Genomic DNA, 22,686 nt, shown 5'->3' on the forward strand with positions numbered 1-22,686 from the left:
AGAAGTCATCTTGCACATGGTTAAGCTACTCAAGCAATTTCTCTAATGGAATTGACACAAGCTACATTTTCTTCTACATTAGGCTTCCATTTCCTCTCTTTCCACTTTTCTCATTTTCCCCTCCAACCCCACGATCAAATGCCTCATGGGATGTTTACACATTCTTCTAAAACACTGGCCACTGTCAGATATGGAACGAGATGAATCAATCATTTGTTCCTGCACAGCAATTTCTAAAATTCCTCTCAACTGGAGATGCGAGTTTTCCTCTGCCTTGCTAACAGTAGCACTTGGTGGTGCTGATGGAAGAGAAGATCTCATTCAAGTCTCTTCTCTACTTTAGAGAAACCGATAGTTCCTTTTCCTACAGTTTTGACTTTAGGGCATGACAGAAGCTTGTTGGCCTCAAATGGAGAGTGCAGGTCAAATTGTGCTTTTGGGCCCATTTCTGCAAGAATGCACTTTGCCAACAGCAGCACCGGATGTGGCGGTAGATACAAATACCTCCATACAAAGGGTCTGAAACTTGCTTGCATTAGCAGAGTAGCTTATATTTATATAGTGCATCCAAAAATTTTGAGTCATTATTAGTGGCTCATATACAGATCACTTGGTTTACCTAACAGAGGTGTTTACTGGAGCACAATGATTACAGGCGGAAGATGAAAGTGAATATTGTAGCCAACTGGTATTGCAGGGGGAAATCAGATACATTAGTCAAGATACAGTTACATAAGTGCAAAACAGTCAGGACAGCCTGACTATTACAGAAGTCTACCATAGGATCTTTAAACCTAAACTGTTAGCTACTTGTGAGAATTACATTAAATCTGAAAGACTAGAACTCCTGGCAGTTAACTACCTTAATACTGTGCAAGGGCATTGGTTCAACAGTGATTCAGAGGGAAGATCACCCTCTGCAAAATGGAAAGGTTGTTCTGCAATACCTGGTGTTGCTTTTCCTTTACAGTAGAACAAAAGAAAGCATTAGCATTCAAGATGCATTTATCATAATCCAGATAGTAATTAGAATCCTGTGATTACCTTTAGGGTTAAACAGCACTTGCCAGTGAGAACCTCCTTTAAAAGGTATCAGCTATCAGCAAAACAAAAGTCTGTCCTAAATTCCTAATGTGATTTCCTGTGTCCGGTTTGGGAGGTGAGCAGAGAGAGAGAGGAGCTACCTTCATTGTAGACCCAATCAAGCTCTCACTAAATGTCAGAAGAGTCCCCATAGATTTGAAGGTGAGCTGAATCAGGCTCTATGAAAGTAGTTTTGTCATTTGTGAGCAGGAGAGGCATTGCTCCAAGTCAATGTAACATTAAGGTCAGGTTCTGCAGTGACCAAAGTCAAATGCAATGGGAGAGAAGTGTGTGCATTCTGGGCATATCAGAATTACAGCTAGGTCCTTGCTTTGAAATAAAGAGTTTGTTTATGGGCGGGAGGGAGGGAGGGAGGAACCAAAAACAGAGTCTAAAGGGAAAATATATTTTTTAAATGGGAAAAAATTTAACTTTTGGAATTTCTCTCATTACCATGAAAAAATATTGGAAATACATTTTCATTTACCAAAACCCCTAGTTTTCACTAAGCAAAAAGTATCTGTAATGATTTGAGATGATTTTTAACTCTGCAAAACAGACACAATTTCAAAAATTTTCAACCAGCTTTAATGAGAATTGCTCTCCAAGCTGGACCTAGTTGAAGATCACAACCAACCTGACCTGCAGGGGGAATTCACCAGCAGATACCTTACTGCACACCTACTGTTAGCATTCTCTTACAAAAAGTCTGCTATAAACTTAAATTTCAGTTTTCAAGAAGTAAGGAAACCTGATCCTTGGCAAACCCACTCATACCACTATAAGATGTACAGTGCTCTGCCTGTATTACACCACTGTGCACTGATTAGATAGCCCAGCCCATATAGCTTTTTGAACTGAATTTAAGGACCAGATCCTACAAACAGGAACCCTAACTGATTTCTGAACTAACATCAATTTGGGACAGGGCTCATGGTGTTCCTATGTATGTACAGCACCAACCCTCATGGGACCCTGATGCTGACGGGGGCTTGTGGGTGCTACTGCCACACACACACACACACACACACACACACACTCTTTAATAAAAGTGACTTCGGTTTTATATGATTTTTGTATAGTTTGCAGATCCCTGAGAATGGATCGGGATTCTCTTCTCAAATCATGGGCCTCTACTAGTACACCAAGATCTTTTAGTCAGTAACTTTTTGGTATATTTTCTAACGCTAAACTGATAAAGACTTTTCAATTCTATTTTGATTTGGGTTTAAAAATACAGTCAAAAGAAGTGCATAATTATTTGCTGCTTGAGCAAAATGAGACTATTTTGGATCAGATGGTGCTCTTGATGCCAGCAGATCCAGTTTCCCCTCTTATGAGGTCAAACACAATGGGCACTGCCACAGGCCTGCAGGGAGGTGCTTTAATGCAACAATAATATTTCAACTTGTGTCTTGAACCTGCAATCAGCTCTGCACCTATGTGGATCCAGATGCAGGGCTGGGGTGATTGCGTGCAAGGAAACAAATGACAAAAGATTAAAGTAAAGAAAAGTCTAGAGGGAAAATCATTATTAATGGCTGAAATCCTGGTTTGCTTTCACCTACTGCATGCACCACAGCAATAAATACATTAGACACCTGCAAAGCATGATTAAATCATTGTCAATTCCAAAGTCACTTAAGTACCTCTTAACATCTGCCTACTTGGAACTATATAGCTATGGGAAATTTAATGTTTCCTGTAGAGGGACAATGAATCTTTGCTGCAATGGCTTATCTCCTAGTTATGATAATGCAGCTGCTCCCTCAGTTTCCCTCTCAAACCAAATTCATTTAGCCCTCTGGCTAAATTAAGACACCTATCTTTCCAGCATAAAGACAGTTCAACTACCAGACAGAAGTCCACCTTAAAGGGTTCTTTAGCTCTACTCCTGTCTCCGGAGTATAAACAGATGCCCAGTCCCTTGATTCCCCTCTCTGGGATTGGATTGCTCTGGCTTTCTAGTAGAGCATCACCCCTGCCATGTGGTACTTTACACAGCCCTTTGGCTGTCCCTTTAGGCCTCTCCCAGAGCCACTGCCCCCATTTCATCTTGAGAGTCCCAAGAATGGTCTTGTTCCCTTTATGAATTAAGGGATCTTACTTATATCTCTGCTTCATTTCCCAGCATACCTTGCTCTGAGGCCTACAGTACCCATGATCCCTTGGAATTACAGTCTCCAAAATCTCCTCTTTCTAAAATGAAATCAGTAACATTGCAAAGCTGGACCTTGCTTCTTAAAGGCCAATTCATTGTGGTACAAACTAAATGAAGTTAACTAATATAACTAAGTGTTTTTAGTTTAAATTGTGTAGTAGGTACTTAGTATGCTATAATGATTTTATTAGTTTCTGAGCTACTGTGCTTGGTTCCCTATAGAAGTTCTTCAGTGATTTAATGAGATTATCTCAGACTCAGAGATCTGCAGTGACTATTACTCCAAATGGATCAGACTACTAGATGAATGTTTTGATCTGAGAATTTCATTAGGCTAAAAACAAACAGAACATGGGGCTTGGGGAGAGAATGGGAAGGACATATTTTATTATGATATTTTCTTCTTCCTTCTAAGGCAGTAATGCTTATTGCCTGTTTTATAGCTTTGGCATGGCTATTTCCCAGACACTCAAAACCAAACTTTTTTTTCTCCTTAAAATAAATAGTTTTTTTTTTTGCAGTCAACACAATAAGATTAAGCAGAGAATGGAATTAAAAATATAGGGCCAGATCCTAAATTGGCATAACTCCATTTACATCATCTGATTTTCTGATTAATTCAGTAAACGCTTGTAGGGGCTACTTCCAATACTCCATCTTGAATGATGACTTTAAAATATTTACAGATCTGGATAAATACTGCAAGAAATTTCCCACAAACATTTGGTTGAAGTTTGAAACGAATTAGTTTTGGCCACTTTTGTAAATTTTAGCATTTGTTTTCCAGAAACATTTGAATTATTTAGTTTGACTGCAGATGAGATTGTCCAACAAAGAGTGAAAACAAAAAATGAACAAAAAACAAACAGGCTGTTCCAACCACACTGCTGATCTACTAAGGGTGAAATTTCTTAAATAAAGCAATAGGTTTTTAAACCATATAATCTCTCCATGTCACCAGAATGATCATGATTATAGGACACATATGACCATGAGTTTCAATCTACCCCAGAAAAGCAGGAAATGGAGTGGGTATCAGCAGGAATCACATCTGAGCCGCTTGCATAGACGGATCACTGAGGCCAGAAGAGTTCTAAAGCTATATAAAATAGCATCCTTCCACAGACTAGTTTGGTCACTTATGGCACAGTGTAATAGCTTAATGACAATCCGGAAGGCCTGAGTTTGGATCACTGAACAGTTTCCATGGCAGCATTTCAGAAAAAGTTTCCCAGGCAATGACTGTCTGTATTGAAGTGGAACAAAATGGGTATTAGGCTTTGGAGTCACACAGTATAAATGCTAAATGCATTGTTTAACCTGATGCTGCACAATTAATTAGGAGATTTCAAATCACCACATTTTCTCATAAGCCACTGGAACCCAATACCACACCTAGAGAGAGCAGTACTCCATCCTGGGAGGATGCACGGGTTTCACCTAGGCTATCCCAGAAATTTGTTTCTAGTGGAGAAGGCATTAAAGAGAGTGTGTGATTTTGCGTGTGGCTGTCACAGGAGATTAACATTAGCTAGCCAAGCCTGCATGGTTAAACATGGGAAGTGCTCCATCACTTTGTGAATCCATTTGGAAGAATGATAGCCTGAAGTGGATTTCTGTTCCCTCTGCAGTGGGCTCTGTCTTTTAATACAAGAGGACGTACTGTATCCAGATAAGCATGTTGCAAGAAGAAGTGCATTATATTTAAATCCACAACATTTAGTTAAGGCCTTGACTCACTGAAGTAAAACTAGAGACAGGAAAGCAACGGTTCATTAGCCCTTTTATCCTGCTATATCAGCTAGTGAAGGACAGTGTTTTGAAAAGCAGGTAACAGATCTGGAATGAAGTCAGCCTTGCTGCTCATGGGGTCATTCTACAGGCCTAATGATAGCCTTTGTTTACATGGTGCTACTCCCACCAATGTCAGTTCTGAGGGTAGAATTGAGCCATTAAATTTTTACTCCTTTAATTTAGTTGCAGAGTGATATTACGCTTTGCCCCCAAAAGGCCAGATTCTCCTCTGACATGCACAGGAGTAAAATAACCCTATAGAAGTCAATGAAGTTACGCGGATGTAAAACTAGTATGAAAGCAGAATCAGACTCAGTGTCTACAGGAAGCATAAGGCTGGGCCTGATCCTGCTTTTATTGTGTCCTAGGAATACAGTACTATTACTCCTCCCTGCTCCCCGACCAGAATTCATGCCGTTTGAATTAAGTTCCAGGAGACAGTCGGAGCTATTTTTACTACTGCCACTCAACACACCATTTTAGGTTCTATGGTACATATTAAATACCAACTAGAGTTTAACTCTAAGTGACATATCGAGTCATATCCTTTAGTTTGTGTGGGAGTTGATCTGAAGATCCTTTGGCTCTTAACATTTGTTAACACCTAGCACTCTTAGCTCTGAAGTGATTCCTAGGGTTTCTCAGATGGCAACAGAACAAATGGCTGGTTAAATGTATCAATCTACTGTCCGAGGAAGTTCCAGAGAGCATCTAGGGATCAGTAGCCATAAGGGGAGACCATCCATCTGCTGAAGATTGCATCCCATGTAAACTTTAGCTTGAGGACCGGAAAGCATTAATGCACACAAGTGTATTTAATTTTCAGGAGTCCTAAACTTCTCCAATCAATGCAGCATTTAGAGTTGGATCCAAGGTTCATTTAATAGGGGTATGTCAATTCAGGACAGGTCATACTCATCATTCAAAGCAAGTGGAGTGAGAGGGTCACTGGCTGTTAAAGAGCATCCTCTGAAAACTTGGTTTATTTTCATCTGGTGTGCAGTCTGTGAGAGCCAAAGTGAGCTGATAATGGGGGATCTGGTATGACTCCTTGGGATGACGAATCAGAGGAGAACAGTTTGAGTGTCTGGTAACTAAGACCTCAGGGAGGATGCATTTGGGGAGACCTGTGACTAGAAGGGCACTTGTTATGTTTTGAAAATTGATACGAAGGCTGGTGAGAGCCACGCTGAGACCTTATGCTCATGGGCAGGCTACTGGCATCAGGGAATAGACCAGAAGTGGGCAAACTACAGCCCGTAGACCACATCCAGCTCGTGGGACCCTCCTGCCCAGCCCCTGAGCTCCTGGCCCAGGAGGCTAGCCCCTGGCCCCTCCCCTGCTGTCCCCCCTCCCCTCCTCTGCTGTCACACCGCCGCAGGGGTGGCGCTCTGTGTGGTGGGACTGTGTGCTTATGCAGGGCAGTGTGTCTGATACTTGCCAGGTGGCGCAGCTCCCAGACATGTTGCTCTGAGTGGGGACCGAGGGTTGGATCAGGGTCAAGAGGTCCTGGGGGGCAGTCAGGGAGCAGAGGGCAGTTGGATAAGGGGTGAGGTCCTTGGGGGGGGGCGGTTAGGGGCACGGGGTCCTGGGCAGTCAGGGGACAGCTGGGTAGGGCAGAGGTTCGGGGGGGCAGTAATCAGGGGATGGGGGGTTAGATAGGGGGTGGAGTCCCATGGAACAGTTAGTGGCGGGGGTCCCGGGAGGGAGTAGGAAGTGGGAGGGGGTGGGGGCCAGGCTGTTTGGTGAGGCACAGACTTCCCTACCTGGCCCTCCATACAGTTTTGCACCCTGATGTGGCCCTTGGGTCAAAAAGTTTGCCCACCCCTGGAACAGACCCATAACTACATCGCACAAAGAGCCTAAAGTTCTAGGGCAGGTGGTGACATAACCCCTTCCTGTTCTGGGTGGACCTCAAAGTGTCAGAGCCAGATCCTTAGCTGCTGTAATGTGGGTAGCTCCATTACCTTCAATGGAGAACTGTTGATTTATACTAACTGAAGGTCTGGCCCATTACATTTAAACTCTGCTCCACTACTGGCAACCCTATAGTGCATTTAATCTTCAGGAAGCCTAAACATGCGGTGGTTCAGATTAATGATTTTATGGGGATAATCATGTGAAGCACCACATCTGAAAGCCACATGATAGGGTCATGTAGATAAAGGCAGATGGATGAGAGGTCAGGGAATGTGGATCATGGCACCCCTAGGACGGTGATGAAGTGAGCTGTAGCTCACGAAAGCTTATGCTCTAATAAATTTGTTAGTCTCTAAGGTGCCACAAGTACTCCTTTTCTTTTTGCGAATACAGACTAACACGGCTGCTACTCTGATACCCAGGGAATGTTTCCCCTCTTCCACTGTGGGGAGAGCAGGCTTGTGGTGAAGGTGGCTGGTGGGCTACTCAGTCTGCAGAGTCATTTCTTCCTTGTGCTCCTCCTACCCCATGTTTGCGACATACCTGTCTCCTCATGTATGCTCATCTTCCCAAAGACACCTACTCTGAAAGATCAGATTGCTCTCTCCTGTGAGACACAATCCATGCATGCTTTACAATGGACCAAATAGGCAGGTAAGGTTTAAGGGGACTGGGTGGGTTGCAGCAGCTGGCAGGTAGGTGTCAATGGGGCAAGCTGGTGGATCTCAGCATCTGGATGTCAGAGTGGGCTGCTGACCATCCTCGGGGGCAGGTGGACCATAGCATTGGGAATAAGGGTGTTTTTCTTAATCTTGGGGTGAGCTATATAGATCACGGTAGATAGGTGCTTCTTGATCATGGGAGGGGGAGTGATGAATATGAACGAAGGCGGCTTTTGAAGGGAGTTGCAATGCAATGGGATAATAGCAACTCTGTTTACACAGCTGTTATAATACCCAACCAAAGTGGGTCAGGGTGAAAAGGTCATCATAGACAAATGTAAAAAACATTTAGCATGGGAGGAAGGACTCAAGATAAGGCAGATGGACTAAATGAAATAGTTATCTAAAACACTGATAGCCAGAGAGTTGCGAGGGTTATGGAAAAATCCAGACCAACCATTAACCCAGTGAACAGCTGCAGGGAATAAAAGGCAAACAAGACACTATGTCAATTTAGCAGAAGGACAGAATACTAACAGAAGACACAGTAAAGTATTTGTTGGCTCCCCCTAGGAAACTGAGTAGTGCTGGTCAGAATGTTATTAGTTATTGTTCTGTTGTAGCCAGGGCTGGTTGCCCAACATTTCCCATTGTAAGATCCTGCTTTCAGTTGTTTATAGTTTTGTCAAACTTTCATCCTGAGGCAGTTATTTAGCAACCCAAATGGTTAATTTTCTTGGAAAATTTCAGCCAAAATGATTGAGCTGTTTCTGAGAGGGCGGCTAGGAAAAATGTTGTTTTGCCCATGTCAAAGAGTTCTGAAGACCTTTCTTTTTTGAACATCTCCAGTGACCCCTCTTTGCATCAAGGGTTTGAAATTTGGCAGAGGGTGTCCTTTATATCAGGGATATGCCTTTTGCCTTCCCTGTGAAGAGTTACTCAAGTCATAAGCCTTTGGGGGGGGGGGGGGTGGAAATACTACAGTTTGCATATGCTCAGTAGAGACTTACATTTTAACATTGAATTCCCTGGAGATTCCCTGCACTGGACATGTTTCAGCCTGGGGCTGGACTGGACTTTCCTTGAAATTGTAGCTAAGACTGCTGTGGGCTCTGCTGGCTCCAGGTCTAGACACCTGAACTGAGAACAGGGAGCCTTGTTCAGAGCCCAGGCTGGATCTGCCCTAGGGATGAATCATGGTTGTATAGTGAAGAAGTCTGTTGTCTGTAGGACCCCTGCCTCAGTTGTTGAAGTTGGAAGGTGTGCAGTGACTGAGGCCGGGGATTACAGGAAGATAAAGGATGGCCTCTTGGTTAAAGCAGTTGAATCCTGTCCTGAAGACTCGGATTCTACCTCTGCCTCAGACTGTGGGATGCTGGGCAAGTCACTTCAACCAAACTTTTCACAAATGGTCACTAGTTGTGATTCCTCATTTTCTGGGGGCCTGATTCAGACCCTGGGGTCTGATTTGCACAAGAGCTGAGCAGGCGGGCAGGGGCCTTGGGGGAGGAGGGCAGAGCAGGGGCAGGAGGAGGGAGCGAGGACGGGTCTTGGGGCAGGAGCAAGGTTGGAGCACCCCGGGCAAAACTAGAAGTCGGCGCCTATGATGAACATCATCTGTCTTAGGCATTAAGTGAGGGAGAGGTGTGATGGGTTAAAAACCCCAGTAGGTGGTCACATAATTGGAGATGATAATAAGGTTTATGCACAAGAGGGCTGAATTATGATTACACAGGCAGCCTTGTATTAAGTACATAGAGAGGTTGGCTGGGATGAAGTAGGACAAAAGCAAGGACAAAAGGCTTATGAGATCATGTGGGAGGCTATCAGACCACTTAAGGTAACTTTGGCTTTGGAAAGGATTCCATGGACAGCAACAAAGATGAATCCAAGTCGGGAGAATCTATGTGATGAAGTCCTAGGCGAGCTGGGCTGAGGACAAAGAAGGTGTTTCAGTGAGCTAATGGAAGTGCTCAGTGTTCTGAGAAGGACTAAGATGAAAGAGACTGCTTCCCCCGAAGGACTGAAATGTGTGTATGTGAGGGGACACACTCCACAAGGGAAGAGGGGCAGAGCTGTCTCACACACAGCATAACCAACCTATGTAGAATAGGGCACTACAACAAAAGGTCGAAGAGCAAGAAGCTGGTTAAAATAATATTAAGCAGAAAAGGGAAGGCATGCTGGGTTAGATAATCTTATGCTTCACTAAAGTTAATGGATAAATATTCCTGCAGTGTCATCAGAAGCTGGAGTGTATTTATTATACCTCCTGCTAATGTCAGTGTTGTAATAGGGAAAGGACTTGCTTATGTTCCAGATGATGATGTGGGCATGCACACAGTTTGATACGTGTGTGGACTAATGCTGCCCTGATTTACACCCTGTGCAACAACAGTGGTTTATGGAGTTCTCGCCTATTCTGATGAATGCCTTTCATGCATGGATCTCAAAATGCATTACAAACTCTTAAGGGACAAGTCCTCTTAGGCCTTCAGCGGTTGCAGGACCAAAATACAGCAGAACCCCGTGGTACCACTACATGGAAAAGGCTGGGAAACAGAAGCTATAAGTTGAGACCCTTCAGCACTTAGTGTGCACTGGAGCTGGGCTCTGTGGTGGTTGTTCAATGGGAATGTGGCCACTATTGCAATTCATGGGCAGGAATGGTAGCCTGGGATTTGCAGGTGTGCTGAACTCTGCCTCTGGCTTGTCCTCCTCAGCCATTGTGCTGGTTTCTCGCACAAAGCCTTTCATACAGGCTTGGTGTGTGAGCAAAACCAAGGTTTCAAGCTAACAAGTTAAGCTTCACATTACCCACATCCACATAGTTACACTGAGGCAGAGACCAGTAACCTGTGACTTATCCAAGGTCCCCGCATGGCAGTGGTAGAGTTGAGAGGATGCCAGGGTCCTGGATCTCAGCGTCTGCTGCTTCCATCACACTACTCTCCCCCCCTTCTTCTCCAACCCCAGAACTTACAATAAGCAGGGCACCTCGAGTATTCTATGAGTAAAAGCCAGTGTTTTGAAGAGAAGAAATCAGCAACAACGATAGACAATGTGAAAAAATTACATTGAATCAGAAGAGAGTTTTCAGCCCCCTGACCAGGACCTTGTGAGAATTGTCATTTAAAGCTTTGACATGAGTCTTTCAAGGGAATTCTGAAATACATCTGGCAGTGAGCACCCACTTCTGATATCACCCTAGCCATCTGCTGTCCCATTATGTCACTAACCTCTCATCCCTACTACAGATTCTTTGAAGTTAGTTAGCACTAAGAATATTCCATGTTGTATGGAATCTAAGAAAACCAGGACCTGGAACTAACATGAAACTTGCAACCCATCACCTTGATCTTTATGGGCCAGATTCTGATACCCTTACTCACAATGAGAAGCACAATCAGTAGACCTGTTCACTGAATAAAGTACTACTAAGTCTAAGTGAAGGGATCAAAATCTCATATGTCACATCTCATTTCCCTCACCCTTCATCCTATCTATTTAGATTATAAACTCCATGGAGCAGGGATGGTCTTATTATGCGTTTGTACAATATCCGGCACAATAAAGCCCTGATCTTGATTGGGCACTACTGCAATACAATCAACGGCAGTGATAATGAAACATTGATAACTTTCATTTCTCTCTAGACATGCATGGGACATTTGTAATCCTGCTGCCTCTCAGCCTGATCCTGATGATTTTTGGAGGAATGACTGGATTTATCAGTATTCTTGCCAGGGCCTACCTGCTGCTTCTAATGACGGGATGGCTTTTTCTTTTTGGAGGTATTGTACTAGTCCTATCTGTTGTTAATGAGACTAAGGGTGACAGCTTAGAACTGTAGCACTTCAACTGCCAGAGGGGAAACAGACAATGAGAACAGAACCAGCCAAGTGTCTGCTTTCAGACTGAGTGCCAGTGTTTATTCACTTCATGTGCTTTCCCATTCAGCTCCTTGCAGATTGAAAAGCTAGTAATGTGGATTCTGAGGTAATCAGCTGACATTTACAACAAGGAATAGCAGAAAGTTACATGTAGTTGTGTCTCGTGGAGGATTGAGAGACATCTTGAACACACTATCTTCATCTTTGAAAGGTTAAATACCCTTTCGGCAAACGTTATGTCAGTTTTTTCTCCTCTAGAGACAAGATTTTTTTAAATCTAAGTAGAATGCAAGTGGCTTTGGAATTTCTGAAACTTAACTCAATACAGTTCAAAGCTGTATAATGCCAAGGTTTGATCTTAAGCCCCAGGAAAAACACAAACAAACAAACAAAAACAGTCATCAGTGGGAAGATTTCCATTGACTTCAATGGACTATCAGGAGTAAAGAGGGGCTTATATGGTCTGTCCAGCCATTTCATTTATTTTATCCTTACTGTTTTCTTTGAGCTAGGAAGCTACCACCCAGCCCTGTGAGGTGCCAAATGCCCTCAGTTCTCTGCTCAGCACCATGCATGAATGGTTCCATTTAATACAAATAGCATTAACAGCAACAGGTTCAAGGCTTCATGTGTCCCCATCAGTACTCTAGGGAGAATGTTTTTACTTAGGAGCAGGAAGGTGAGAATTCATGGAGCTGGATTTATAATTATCCCCTCTCCTATTGTAAGGATTTTGATTTGTTAGAATCAAAAAGCAGCGAGCCAGATTGTGACCCAGTCGCTCCCACTGACTTTGCGACCTGCTCACCACTGCAACACAAGATGCCACAGTGTGGGCCAATATGAATGAGTATTAAAGCCACTTCTAACGTTTTAATGATCAAACTGAAAACTAACTGAAACTGACCCTCCCTGCACCATCTTCACTTACGCAAGCCTCCCAGTAGCCATTTCTACACGGACTGTTTTAAGGAAAGCTACTATTGCCCTAGCATACGTCAGCTTCATCAACAGCAGCAATGGTGGAAGAACCACTGTAGACAGGCCACTCTAAGTTCTCAAACCACCATGTCATCTACACTTGCTTGGAGCATCCCAAAGCACCACATTCTTAGCAGTGGCTTGCAGTGTAAGGGCCTGATTTTCAGAGATGCCAAGCACCAAGGCCCATTCTCCTGGAAGGTGAGGCCATCACAAGGAGAGAGACATTCCTTCCTGGTAGTTGCACCCACTTTTAACTCATCTCCATTTTGGCCAGTTTATATTTCCCCCATGATACTAATGTAAACTCTGCCAGTAGGGGTTTGGGATCATACAACTTGTATGGTAATAAATAGGAGAATTCCCATAATCATATTTAGAGTTTCCAGCGTCTAATCCTGCTCCATGCTAGCATGTGTGGAAAGCAGAGTGTAAGCAGATGGGGCTCCCACTCTTCTCCTAACAGTACACGTTCACTCTGGAGCGGTTCTAAACATCTTTCTGGGATTTGCCTGTATTGTTAACAACAAAACAAGCCTCAGACTAAGCTTTCTCCCAAGGTTGGTCCTACAGTTTTCTATTGCAGGATTCTATTTCTGCAGCTGCTCAAAGAGACACATTTAATTTCCTGTATACATCTGGATTTAAGATAATTGTTAATAGGACCCACGTGGTCTGGGTGACACCAAGTAAAAGTAATTGAATCTGTTCAGGGTCCTAGCAGCTGACCTCAGCATGAGTCAGCAAAACAACTCTGCATTTCTGCCTAGGTGTCTGGAACATGATATCTTGTTACAGTGACACAAACATTTTGAGAGGTTCAGATAGCAAGAGTGGAGATATGAAGGCCAGGATGCTCTGACATCTAATCTAATTTAACAATTTCTAACTGATCATCATAATACCTGCATGCAATCAATGTTTTACAGTGATGCTCACTATGGAATCTGAGCAGCAAGCCAAAGAAAAATTTACAAGCAGAATCTCGAATGAGGAGTGTAATCCTGTATTTTACAACCCTCCAGTATGATTTTGATCCCGATTTCCTAGGCCTACTTCTTTCCAGGGAATTTGCTACAGGCATGACGTTAGCATTGTGCACGCAATGCCAGAGCTCACTGTGTACACATGAATCAATGAATTCTCTCTTGGAAAAAGAGAGGCTTTAATGCAATGTTCTTTCATAACATACATTGCCTTGGTAAAGCAACAAAGCCTATAAATATCCACCTTGCCACATATTAGCATTAATAGCAATCTTCTATCCAAGTGATGTACAAGCTACTTAGGGCAAGACTTAACAATACTAACTAAAATCGCACAGCACTCTATGAGGTATCTTAGATTAGGCGTAACTTTTTTTCACCAATAGTATAAAAGTAAAATGGCTGGAAAGGGCCAGATAAGCCTTTTTAATTCACTACAGTACAACAACTTGACACACACACTCAGCTTGACAACGGCCCTGTGTGATAGGATTATAGGGAATATTTCACCTGTGACAAGAAATGCAGCCACCTCTGCAGTGGTACTTGGTAACTGTTTTTAACAGTCCACAAGAATGCTAAACCCAAGTGTAGTGGAGGTTGGTGATTGCAAAATGATCACATATTGGTGTGCTCAGAACTTAGCAGCAAAGGGTGAAGGCTTATACTCTAAGCAGAAGATAGAGCTGAGGGAAGGGAGGTGTTGGGGGAAATACATCCTAATGAAAGGAATAGCCAAGTATACAGAATTTTGCCCCTATAACTCTAATGTTATGGGCTTTTGATACTTTATAACCAATTACAACTTGCTATAAAATAACATAAGAAGTTTCCCCGCAGTCAGACAGGCGCAGTACCTTAGTCACACTAATGCCAACAATAAAACCTCAGTCTCATGCCCTCCCCTGCCATCCCAGTGCTAATGGGGGTCAGGAATCCATCTTAGCCTAGATCACTCTGCCTAAGGTACTTGCAGAGCACTGCTCTATAACAGCTGCTCCACAGTTGCTTGTTACTTTCCCCCCAAATCAATGGTAACTTAGGAAAGACTTGCATGAATCTAGAGAAATGTTACTAGGATTCAATATGGTGAATTACCGAGCATGTAAGAACATCAGCACTGTTCACTCAACAGATAAGTTGGCCAGGAATAGACCTACCTGCTGAGCAGTTCCAACAGGTGGGATGCTGCTGAAACCTGACCCAGACCATGCTGCCTGCTACCCACCTCTGTCAGTCTGCCAAGTCCTGACCCTTTGATCAGGCTGAGTTTAGGAGGAACGTCCAGGCTATCCCCGATAATGGCCTTTTCAGCAAGTCACTAGTCATGTCTGCATTATTAGAATCCAATTACACATGGGTCAGCGTATCAGAATATCCTGTTTCCAAAACGGAAAGAGAAGGAGGACAAGAGTTGCTAGAAGCAAACAAGCAACTATTTCAGGGCTTTGGGCAGAGTGAAGTGCACATCACTGTTTGTGCTTTCACAAGTCCAACTCATCATGTAAGCTCCTTGTTGCCGCAGCTGTTCAAGAAGCACCATTCAATAGAAGTCATGAGAGCAGTATCACAACACATTTTGGGGATTGGGAAACCACTGAAGATAGTGTTAAGTGAAAAGCTAAGACACAGAGGATTTGTAATTTATAATGCAATTTTTCTACTTGGGTTTGATTTGGCCCACTGACTCCTGTAATTCTAAGAACTTAGTTGAAAGGAAAATCTTGAGCCAGAACCTTAGCTGGTGTAAATTGCTGTAACTACAAATTCTCATGCTGTAGCTTAATGTAGACACACACAGTTTTATACAGAGTGCCACTTAATCTGCTGTTCTCTATTGATTGACAGCGTAGAACAATATAAAGAGATACTTTACGCTGCAGAGACAAACACCAGGGCTTTTTCCTTGCCAGCACAGTTTGTGTGTTCCAGGTTCTGGAACAATTTAGCTTGCCACCTCTTAAATACGCCCACCCTGGTTAAAGACCATCAGAATCTAGCAGATCTTGCCCAAACCCCCATGAAAACAACCCCCCTTATCCTTATTTGGCAGTTTGTGTACCGGGGGAAGAGATTCACCCTCATGCCAAGGTCTAGCAAGGCCCATGCACTACTTCAACCAAGAGTATGAATGTGTTTTACCTCTCTGATGTCCAGATGCATCTGTACCTCAGTTCCCCACCAAAGAGGTCTTTCACAGGCTGGTAGGGCAATTTGACCACGGTCAGATTAGATCTCTCCTTCCTAGAGAAAAAGGAGCACAAACAAGACCACCACAAATCTTCTCTTTAAGTGCTCCACAGATAACTTTACTATTTCTGGGTCATGGTCCTCAGTCACATAATTCGCAAAAAGAAACGGAGAACTTGTGGCACCTTAGAGACTAACAAATTTATTAGAGCATAAGCTTTCGTGAGAAGTGAGCTGTAGCTCACGAAAGCTTATGCTCTAATAAATTTGTTAGTCTCTAAGGTGCCACAAGTTCTCCGTTTCTTTTTGCGAATACAGACTAACACGGCTGCTACTCTGAAACCAGTCACATAATTGCAGCCCTTTCAGGTGGCACAGCAGAGATGTAGAAGAGCCCATATCCTTTTGCTAGTTAGCCTTGAGAGCCTAAATAAAAAAGCATTCCTCAGCTCTAGCCTCCATATTTTCACTGGGGCTATTCCCTACACTCGCTCACTTGCCAGCATCCTAGACCCTCTCACACATCCTCCATACAGTCCTTTCTAGGCTCCTCTGCCAGCAGGGAGACACACCAGCTCCAGGCCAGCCCTTGCCTCTGGAGAGCTTCTCAGGGTGCTGCTATTGTCCTCCCTGGATCTCTCTCAGCTCTCTCCTGCCAGAGACCCACTTCTAAGCACTCTGCAAACTCTAATTACCAGGGAATCGTCCAGTGGGCAGCTCTGGCTACCTCTCTTCCACCCTTTATCCTGTTTCCTTCTTCCCAGCAGCCTTGCTCCCTGCCCACAGCCACATGATCCAGGTGGAGAAGAGCCAGGCACAGGTGAGAGCTGGGACTCTAAAGGCCTCGCTTACCCTATGACAGTGAGGGAGAAAGTGGGACTTCAGTAATGGATGGGCTTCATGCTAGCCATCTGCACTGAGAGGAATTTCTCTATTTAATACCTGGCTTGGTAACTCTCAATTGCTTTGCACCAGCGTAGGGCCTCATCCTCTCCTATGCAGGAGCAGGGGATAGGAAGCTCTGAGAATTTTAATTTACACTGCTCTCTAGGAGTCCTTCCATCAGGGGAGTGGGATTAGGGTATCTCCCATCTTTGTGCAGAAAAGGCCTGGGGCTCCAGCCTCCAGATATCATGGATCTTAGCAATTGTCTTGAGAACAAGCCATTTATGGAGGCCTCGCCCTTTGTCTAAGTTCTGTGGATGCATGACTCCATTGCAAATGCAGGGGCAAAGATGCCCTGCTCACTGCTACTGCTGGTGGGGGAGGGAGGCAAGCCAGCCTGGGGAAGTCAGGGGGTATTAACTTTTAGAATTTTCTCTTGGGGTTTTAGCAGGGAGACAATCTGGGAGGAGCCTAGATGGCATCCCTGCCTTTAGCCCTTTCTGTCCTCACTGGAAAAGAAGCACCTGGGAGGGTTCTTATATGGAGCTATGGGGACATGCTGCAGAGGTGGAAATCTCCTTCTCCAGGGGCAAAAAGTCCCCTCTGCATCTGCATGGGGAAAGCAGCATGTGGCTGAGTCCACAGCAGGCTCTATATACTGCACCTAATAAATGAGCTGTCCGGAGTGAGCATGCCCCTCTTAAACAGCCTTATGCTGCGATCCTATCTTGAATTTAGATTTCACTGCCCCGTGTGCAGCAATTAACAAATTACGCAGCCACTCTTGAAAAATGTGAATGCTTATTCTGAGCACCTTGATTTTTCAGGAGCCCAGCTTGACATACCTACACTTGATTTTCCGGAAGTTGTGAGCATCCACAATTCAAGTTTCAGTCCAGGAGCTGACAGTAAGGCTCAATAATATCTTTTACTGGACCAACTTCTGGTGGTAGAAGGTACAAGCTTTCAAGCTACACAGAACTCTTCTTCAGCTTGTGCCTTCCACCAAAAGAAGTTGGTTCAATAAAAAAATACTACCTCACCTACCTCCTTTCCTCATATCCTGGGACCAACCCAGCTACAGCAATTCTGCAAACAGTAAAGCCCAATAAGAAAAGGAGTACTTGTGGCACCTTAGAGACTAACAAATTTATTAGAGCATAAGTGCCCAATGTGGTTTAAGCTGAGGACTCAACATTAGAGACCGCACTTGAAAATTTTAGCCTCACTGAGCTGAAATGTATAATCCAGTTCTCTACTTGCACCTGGTGTAGTCATTTACAGCTCTGCAAAGTGTCTATAAAACACTCCCATTCACACCCACTTTTCACATGAGTACACAGCTATATAAGGTGCAAAGCAGTGGAGAATCAGGCCAATGATACAATTTTGTAAGTTGGGCTGTACATGTCTTATGTGTCTGAAACACACATCATTAGGTGTGCATTGCAGGAAACATGCTGTTTTACATTTGGTTCATCACCTAAGTGATACAGAGACCAAAATAAAACTAGAGACAAGAAACAAAACCAGAGGGCAGAAGAGAGTCCTGCCTGTGTATACAGGGAGGGATGGCAAAGGAGATCTACCAGAGCCATAACAAAGCAGTTTGGACTGAGGTGAAGTGGACCCCAACACTATACTGCATTTGTGTTTCCTTTAGGCCTTGTTACACTCACTGGGATCAGCGTCTACATCGCATACTCAGCGGCTGCCTTCAAGGAAGCTCTCTGCCTTTTGGGAAGGAACAACCTCTTGGAGGAAGTTGACATCAAGTTTGGCTGGTCTTTGGCACTTGTGTGGGGCTCCTTCATTGCAGAGGTGCTGACTGGGGCAGCGTTCCTGCTAGCTGCCCGAGTGGTAGGCCTCAAACAGAGTCGGGAGCAGAGGATCTGAAGCAGCAATGCAGCCTAATGATACTGTGGAATCTAACAAGGTGAACTGACTGGATCAATGTGGATAAGAAGAATGGTAAAGCTACTCCTGAGTGTACCACAATGCTGAGCTAGCTCTTCTCCTAACCAATGTGCAGTGCTCACTATGGCAACAGTTCATTGTCAAATGTTAATGAGGTGGCCTTTGTGTCTTTAAAAGAAAATTAATTGTATATATTTAGTGCTCACTAAGATTGCTCATTTGACAAGCCCAGAGACTGAGCTGCCCCCTTTTGTTGCAGGATAGGTCTAACACAAGACGACTTCTCTTTCTTTTCCCCTTTCAACTGCCCCTGACAAAGTGCCTCATGACTGCACTGGAGTCCTGTCTCCACAGCCCACTTAATCCTGGGCCTTTGCTGAGACTCCTAACAAGGGTGCCAATTAGTGCTAGCTGTGATAGAAGCCTCTCTCCCTTAACAGCTGGCCCAAGACCATCACTACATTTATTGTACATAGGCTACTAAGCAGCCCTTAGACATTGTGACCTTCATGTCTGCTCTTATATAGATTCTATATATCTGAAGACTGGTTGAGAAAGACAAAACACATATGAATAATAAAAATGTATATCCTAGCACAGTTTCACTGCACAGAATGAGATTCAGATTAGTGATTCAGAGTGCCATGGACTTCAGAGTATTTGAAGAGTGACGTAAACAACACAAATGACAATTCAGAGTACCTCGGCTTCCAGTGTACTTGAGTGATATCCCAGGTACAGTAGTAGGACTTGGTCTGAAGTGCAATTCAGTATCAGTGGTATTAACACTTTACTAATTACAGATTCTCTCTGTTCCCTTACATCTCACTTCAGACATGGGAGACCTTCATCTCTTATACCATACCTGTGATTCTGTTTTTTAATGACACACACGTGCATGTACACACAAAGAGCTAATGTTAGAAATGAAACAGCCCAAGAAACCTGTAAGCCAGGTCAGGTATTTCTAATTTCAAGGGAGTTCCTTCAGAATATAGCACTCACTTTACCTGGTGGACGATATTTACCCCTCACCGTTTATTACACATTGCGAGTTGCACTCTTGAGATGCATGATACTTTAACATTGTCATTTACTTTGTTCTCCAAGGTGTTTTTACATCTGGATTTGTAATTTCAATGGGAACTCTTATCATGCATTGTGATAGGATGTATTTAACTTGTATAAAATCATACATACAACTCAGCTGAAATTTATCTTACTGCCAAGTACTTGTTTTTTGTGTCCTGGCAAATAATACCTAATAGAGGGCCTGATCCAGTGACATTAACCCTCTAACTCCCAGTGATTCCAGTGGGCTTTGGATCAAGCCCATATTGAGTCAACAGCTCCACTATATTCCTGTTAAGGATGTGTGTTTCTTTATGACTTCAGTGTAGTGATCCATATGCAATGAATACATGGAAAACCATTCTGAAATAAGGAGACGGCAAATCTAGCATAGGACTGAGAGTCAGGATGCTGCGGTCTTCTCAGCGGTGTCACTGATGTGCAATGGGACCTTGGGCAAGTCCCTTTACCTCTCTGCATGGTAGTTTCTCCATTACTGAAAATGGAGATAACTGTTCTCACCTGCTTCTGTTAAATGTTATAGTGATTGATTATTTTTTGTATCCAAAAACTGCATCATTAGTTATACGGTGGTGTCTAGAGACCCCAGCTGAGAGCAGAGTCCAATTGTGCTAGGTCGTGTATGGACAGAGAGAAAGAGGCTTTGCTCCAAAGAACCAGCACTGTAAACAGGCTAAGGCAGGAAAGAAGGGAATTTAATGGATTAGGAATAAAGAGATTAATGCTTTGGCCACAGGCATGCAGGAACTCTGTGGCAGAGCCAGAAATCAAACCAGATCTTCTGATTCCTAGTTCAGTGCCTTACCTACAAACCCTCTCCCTCCTTTTCATCGGGATGAAATACAGGTAGGATTTTTTTAAAGCTCCTCAATGATTTAGGAGAACAAGTCCTATGGACAGTCAATTAGACTTGAGCTCCCAGGTCATTTAGGTGCTTTTGAAAATCTCACCCCACCACATTCCAGTGTTATTGTATTTTCAACATGTTGCCATGCACTTGAATTTCTGTCTGTGTACTAACAACATGCAATCACTTTACCAGTGCAAAAATATAGTAACAGCTTTAAAATGGAAGTAGGGAAAATCTTTCATTACCAAAGTTACACACACTTGAGTATGGTACTTCAAATGTTTTGTGTTAGACTCAGCATCTGTTTATTAACAAAAGTCTCTGTATGTGTGAGATCGTAATTTAATGCTGTGCCAAAATTTGTATGATGTAACTCTAAATCTTTGTTACTTATAAATGTATTATAAACAGCAGCTTCATGCTGATCTCTGAATATTTATTACCGCTACTCCATTAAAATGGGCCTGAATTGTGATGAACCTCCTTAAATGACATCTCACAGTTGAGCATGGTTTACAAAAGCACAGAAGAATTAAGAAATATGTTTTCTATAAGGAATAACGCAGTTTTTTGTGCAGAGTTATTATATGATTAATATGACATGCTTTCAAAGTGCCTCTATAAAACATCTGAATTGTAGCGGCACAAAGTTTTTATAAATATAAAATATATACATTCATATAAAGGAGCTGGAGTGGTCTGAACTAAGTACAAAACAAATGAATTTGTCACCATAAATCACTAATGGATTATGTTTCTGTGTCTTCTAGGAGCTTTTAAAAATCTTCTCTTACTTCTTTATTAGAACTTCCTGCACAATTTGGATGTGATGATGGCACAGAGTTATTCTTCCTTGAGAGTTTATGTAAAATCCTTAAAGTTCTCTGAAATAATTTCCCACGTATAGCATTAAAAAACACACATATACCTTGAGAGAGATTGGGTGGAATAGTCCATCGGAATTAAGGGTCCTCAGCACCTGTTGGATTAGGTCGAGAGACAGGAAATAGTGTGGAGGCAGCTTTATAAAGGTTGACAAATGTGACCATCATGGTTCTTTCTGCCAGCAAGATTAATGCCTGTTTGATGCCCAGTAGTTTGCTGTGCTTCCCCACAATGCATTACTGAGCCTGGCAGACTGACTTGTCCCATTAACCCCTGCTGACATGTAAACATGCCTAGGTAAAATAGCCATGGTTAAAATGAAGGAAAAGATTGACATACTTGGGGCACATGAGAAAAAGGACCCTTGGCCAGGTCAGAGGCCGGAAGCCAGACTCAGGCAGTGCATAGCACTGGCTGCTTGCAGATGGTAATAGCTGCCTGGGTGGCAGCGGATGTGGAGGACAAGGTCCAGGAGCCTAGGCTGGAGTGGGTCAGAGTCGGCTGCTGGGTAGCCCCAGACCTCCCACCCCATCCTGGGTGGTGCATCCCAGTGGGCGGGGACACGGGCCGGGGGCTGCTCTCGGGCCCTCCCAAACCCTTGCTTGGGTTTACTCCTGCATCGTTGCTGGAGCTGGGCACCCAGCCAGCAGCCGCTTCTCTCCACTCTGCCTTCAGAGCTGGGTGTCTGGAGATGGGATGGCTAAGGCAAATTTTGGGGTGGCTGGAGCCCCTGCAAGACCCCCTGTTAACAGGATACAGATAAGTGAACACAATGCAATTAACATCCCATTAGTCTTCATGAAGTTTAAACACCAAATCCACTCATATTTAACAATCCCTTTGATTATACTAATGCTCAAGGGAATAGGCCTGGGGTTTTGGCATACGCTGACACCTGGACACCTGGCACCAGCGTCTCTTCATTTTTTTGCATTCAATATTTCATCTAAGAGAGCAGAAAAAGTCTCACTTTAAACACCTCTTTCTTTCTTGCATTGTACAATTGTTTTGCAAGAACAACAAGGAGTCTGATGGCACCTTAAAAGCTAACAGATTTATTTGAGCATAAGATGCATCTGCAGAAGTGAAAAGAAAAGGAGTACTTGTGGCACCTTAGAGACTAACAAATTTATTTGAGCATAAGCTTTCGTGAGCTACAGCTCACTTCACTCACGAAAGCTTATGCTCAAATAAATTTGTTAGTCTCTAAGGTGCCACGAATCCTCCTTTTCTTTTTGCGAACACAGACTAACACGGCTGCTACTCTGAAATCTGAAGAAGTGGGGTTTTTACCCACAAAAGCTTATGCTCAAATAAATCTGTTAGTCTTTAAGGTGCCACCGCACTCCTTGTTGTTTTTGTGGATACAGACTAACATGGGTACCCC

General features: G+C 43.5%; 1 protein-coding gene across 2 annotated transcripts in view; it reads left to right on the top strand.

The window, feature by feature from the left end:
* Positions 1–20,843, top strand: part of TMEM114 (transmembrane protein 114) — a 29,566-nt gene extending 8,723 nt beyond the window's left edge. Inside the window, exons 3-4 of one of the 2 annotated variants that reach the window (XM_038420075.2) lie at positions 11,277–11,414; positions 18,219–20,843. In XM_038420075.2, coding sequence (XP_038276003.1) covers positions 11,277–11,414; positions 18,219–18,451 — 371 coding nt within the window. In that variant the 3' untranslated portion in view covers positions 18,452–20,843. The remainder of the gene's footprint in view (positions 1–11,276; positions 11,415–18,218) is intronic. The other variant, XM_038420077.2, reaches the window with a different exon arrangement.
* Positions 20,844–22,686: the final 1,843 nt, after the last annotated feature.

Source organism: Dermochelys coriacea, chromosome 10 (assembly GCF_009764565.3).
Source record: "Dermochelys coriacea isolate rDerCor1 chromosome 10, rDerCor1.pri.v4, whole genome shotgun sequence".
NCBI lineage: Eukaryota > Metazoa > Chordata > Testudines > Dermochelyidae > Dermochelys > Dermochelys coriacea.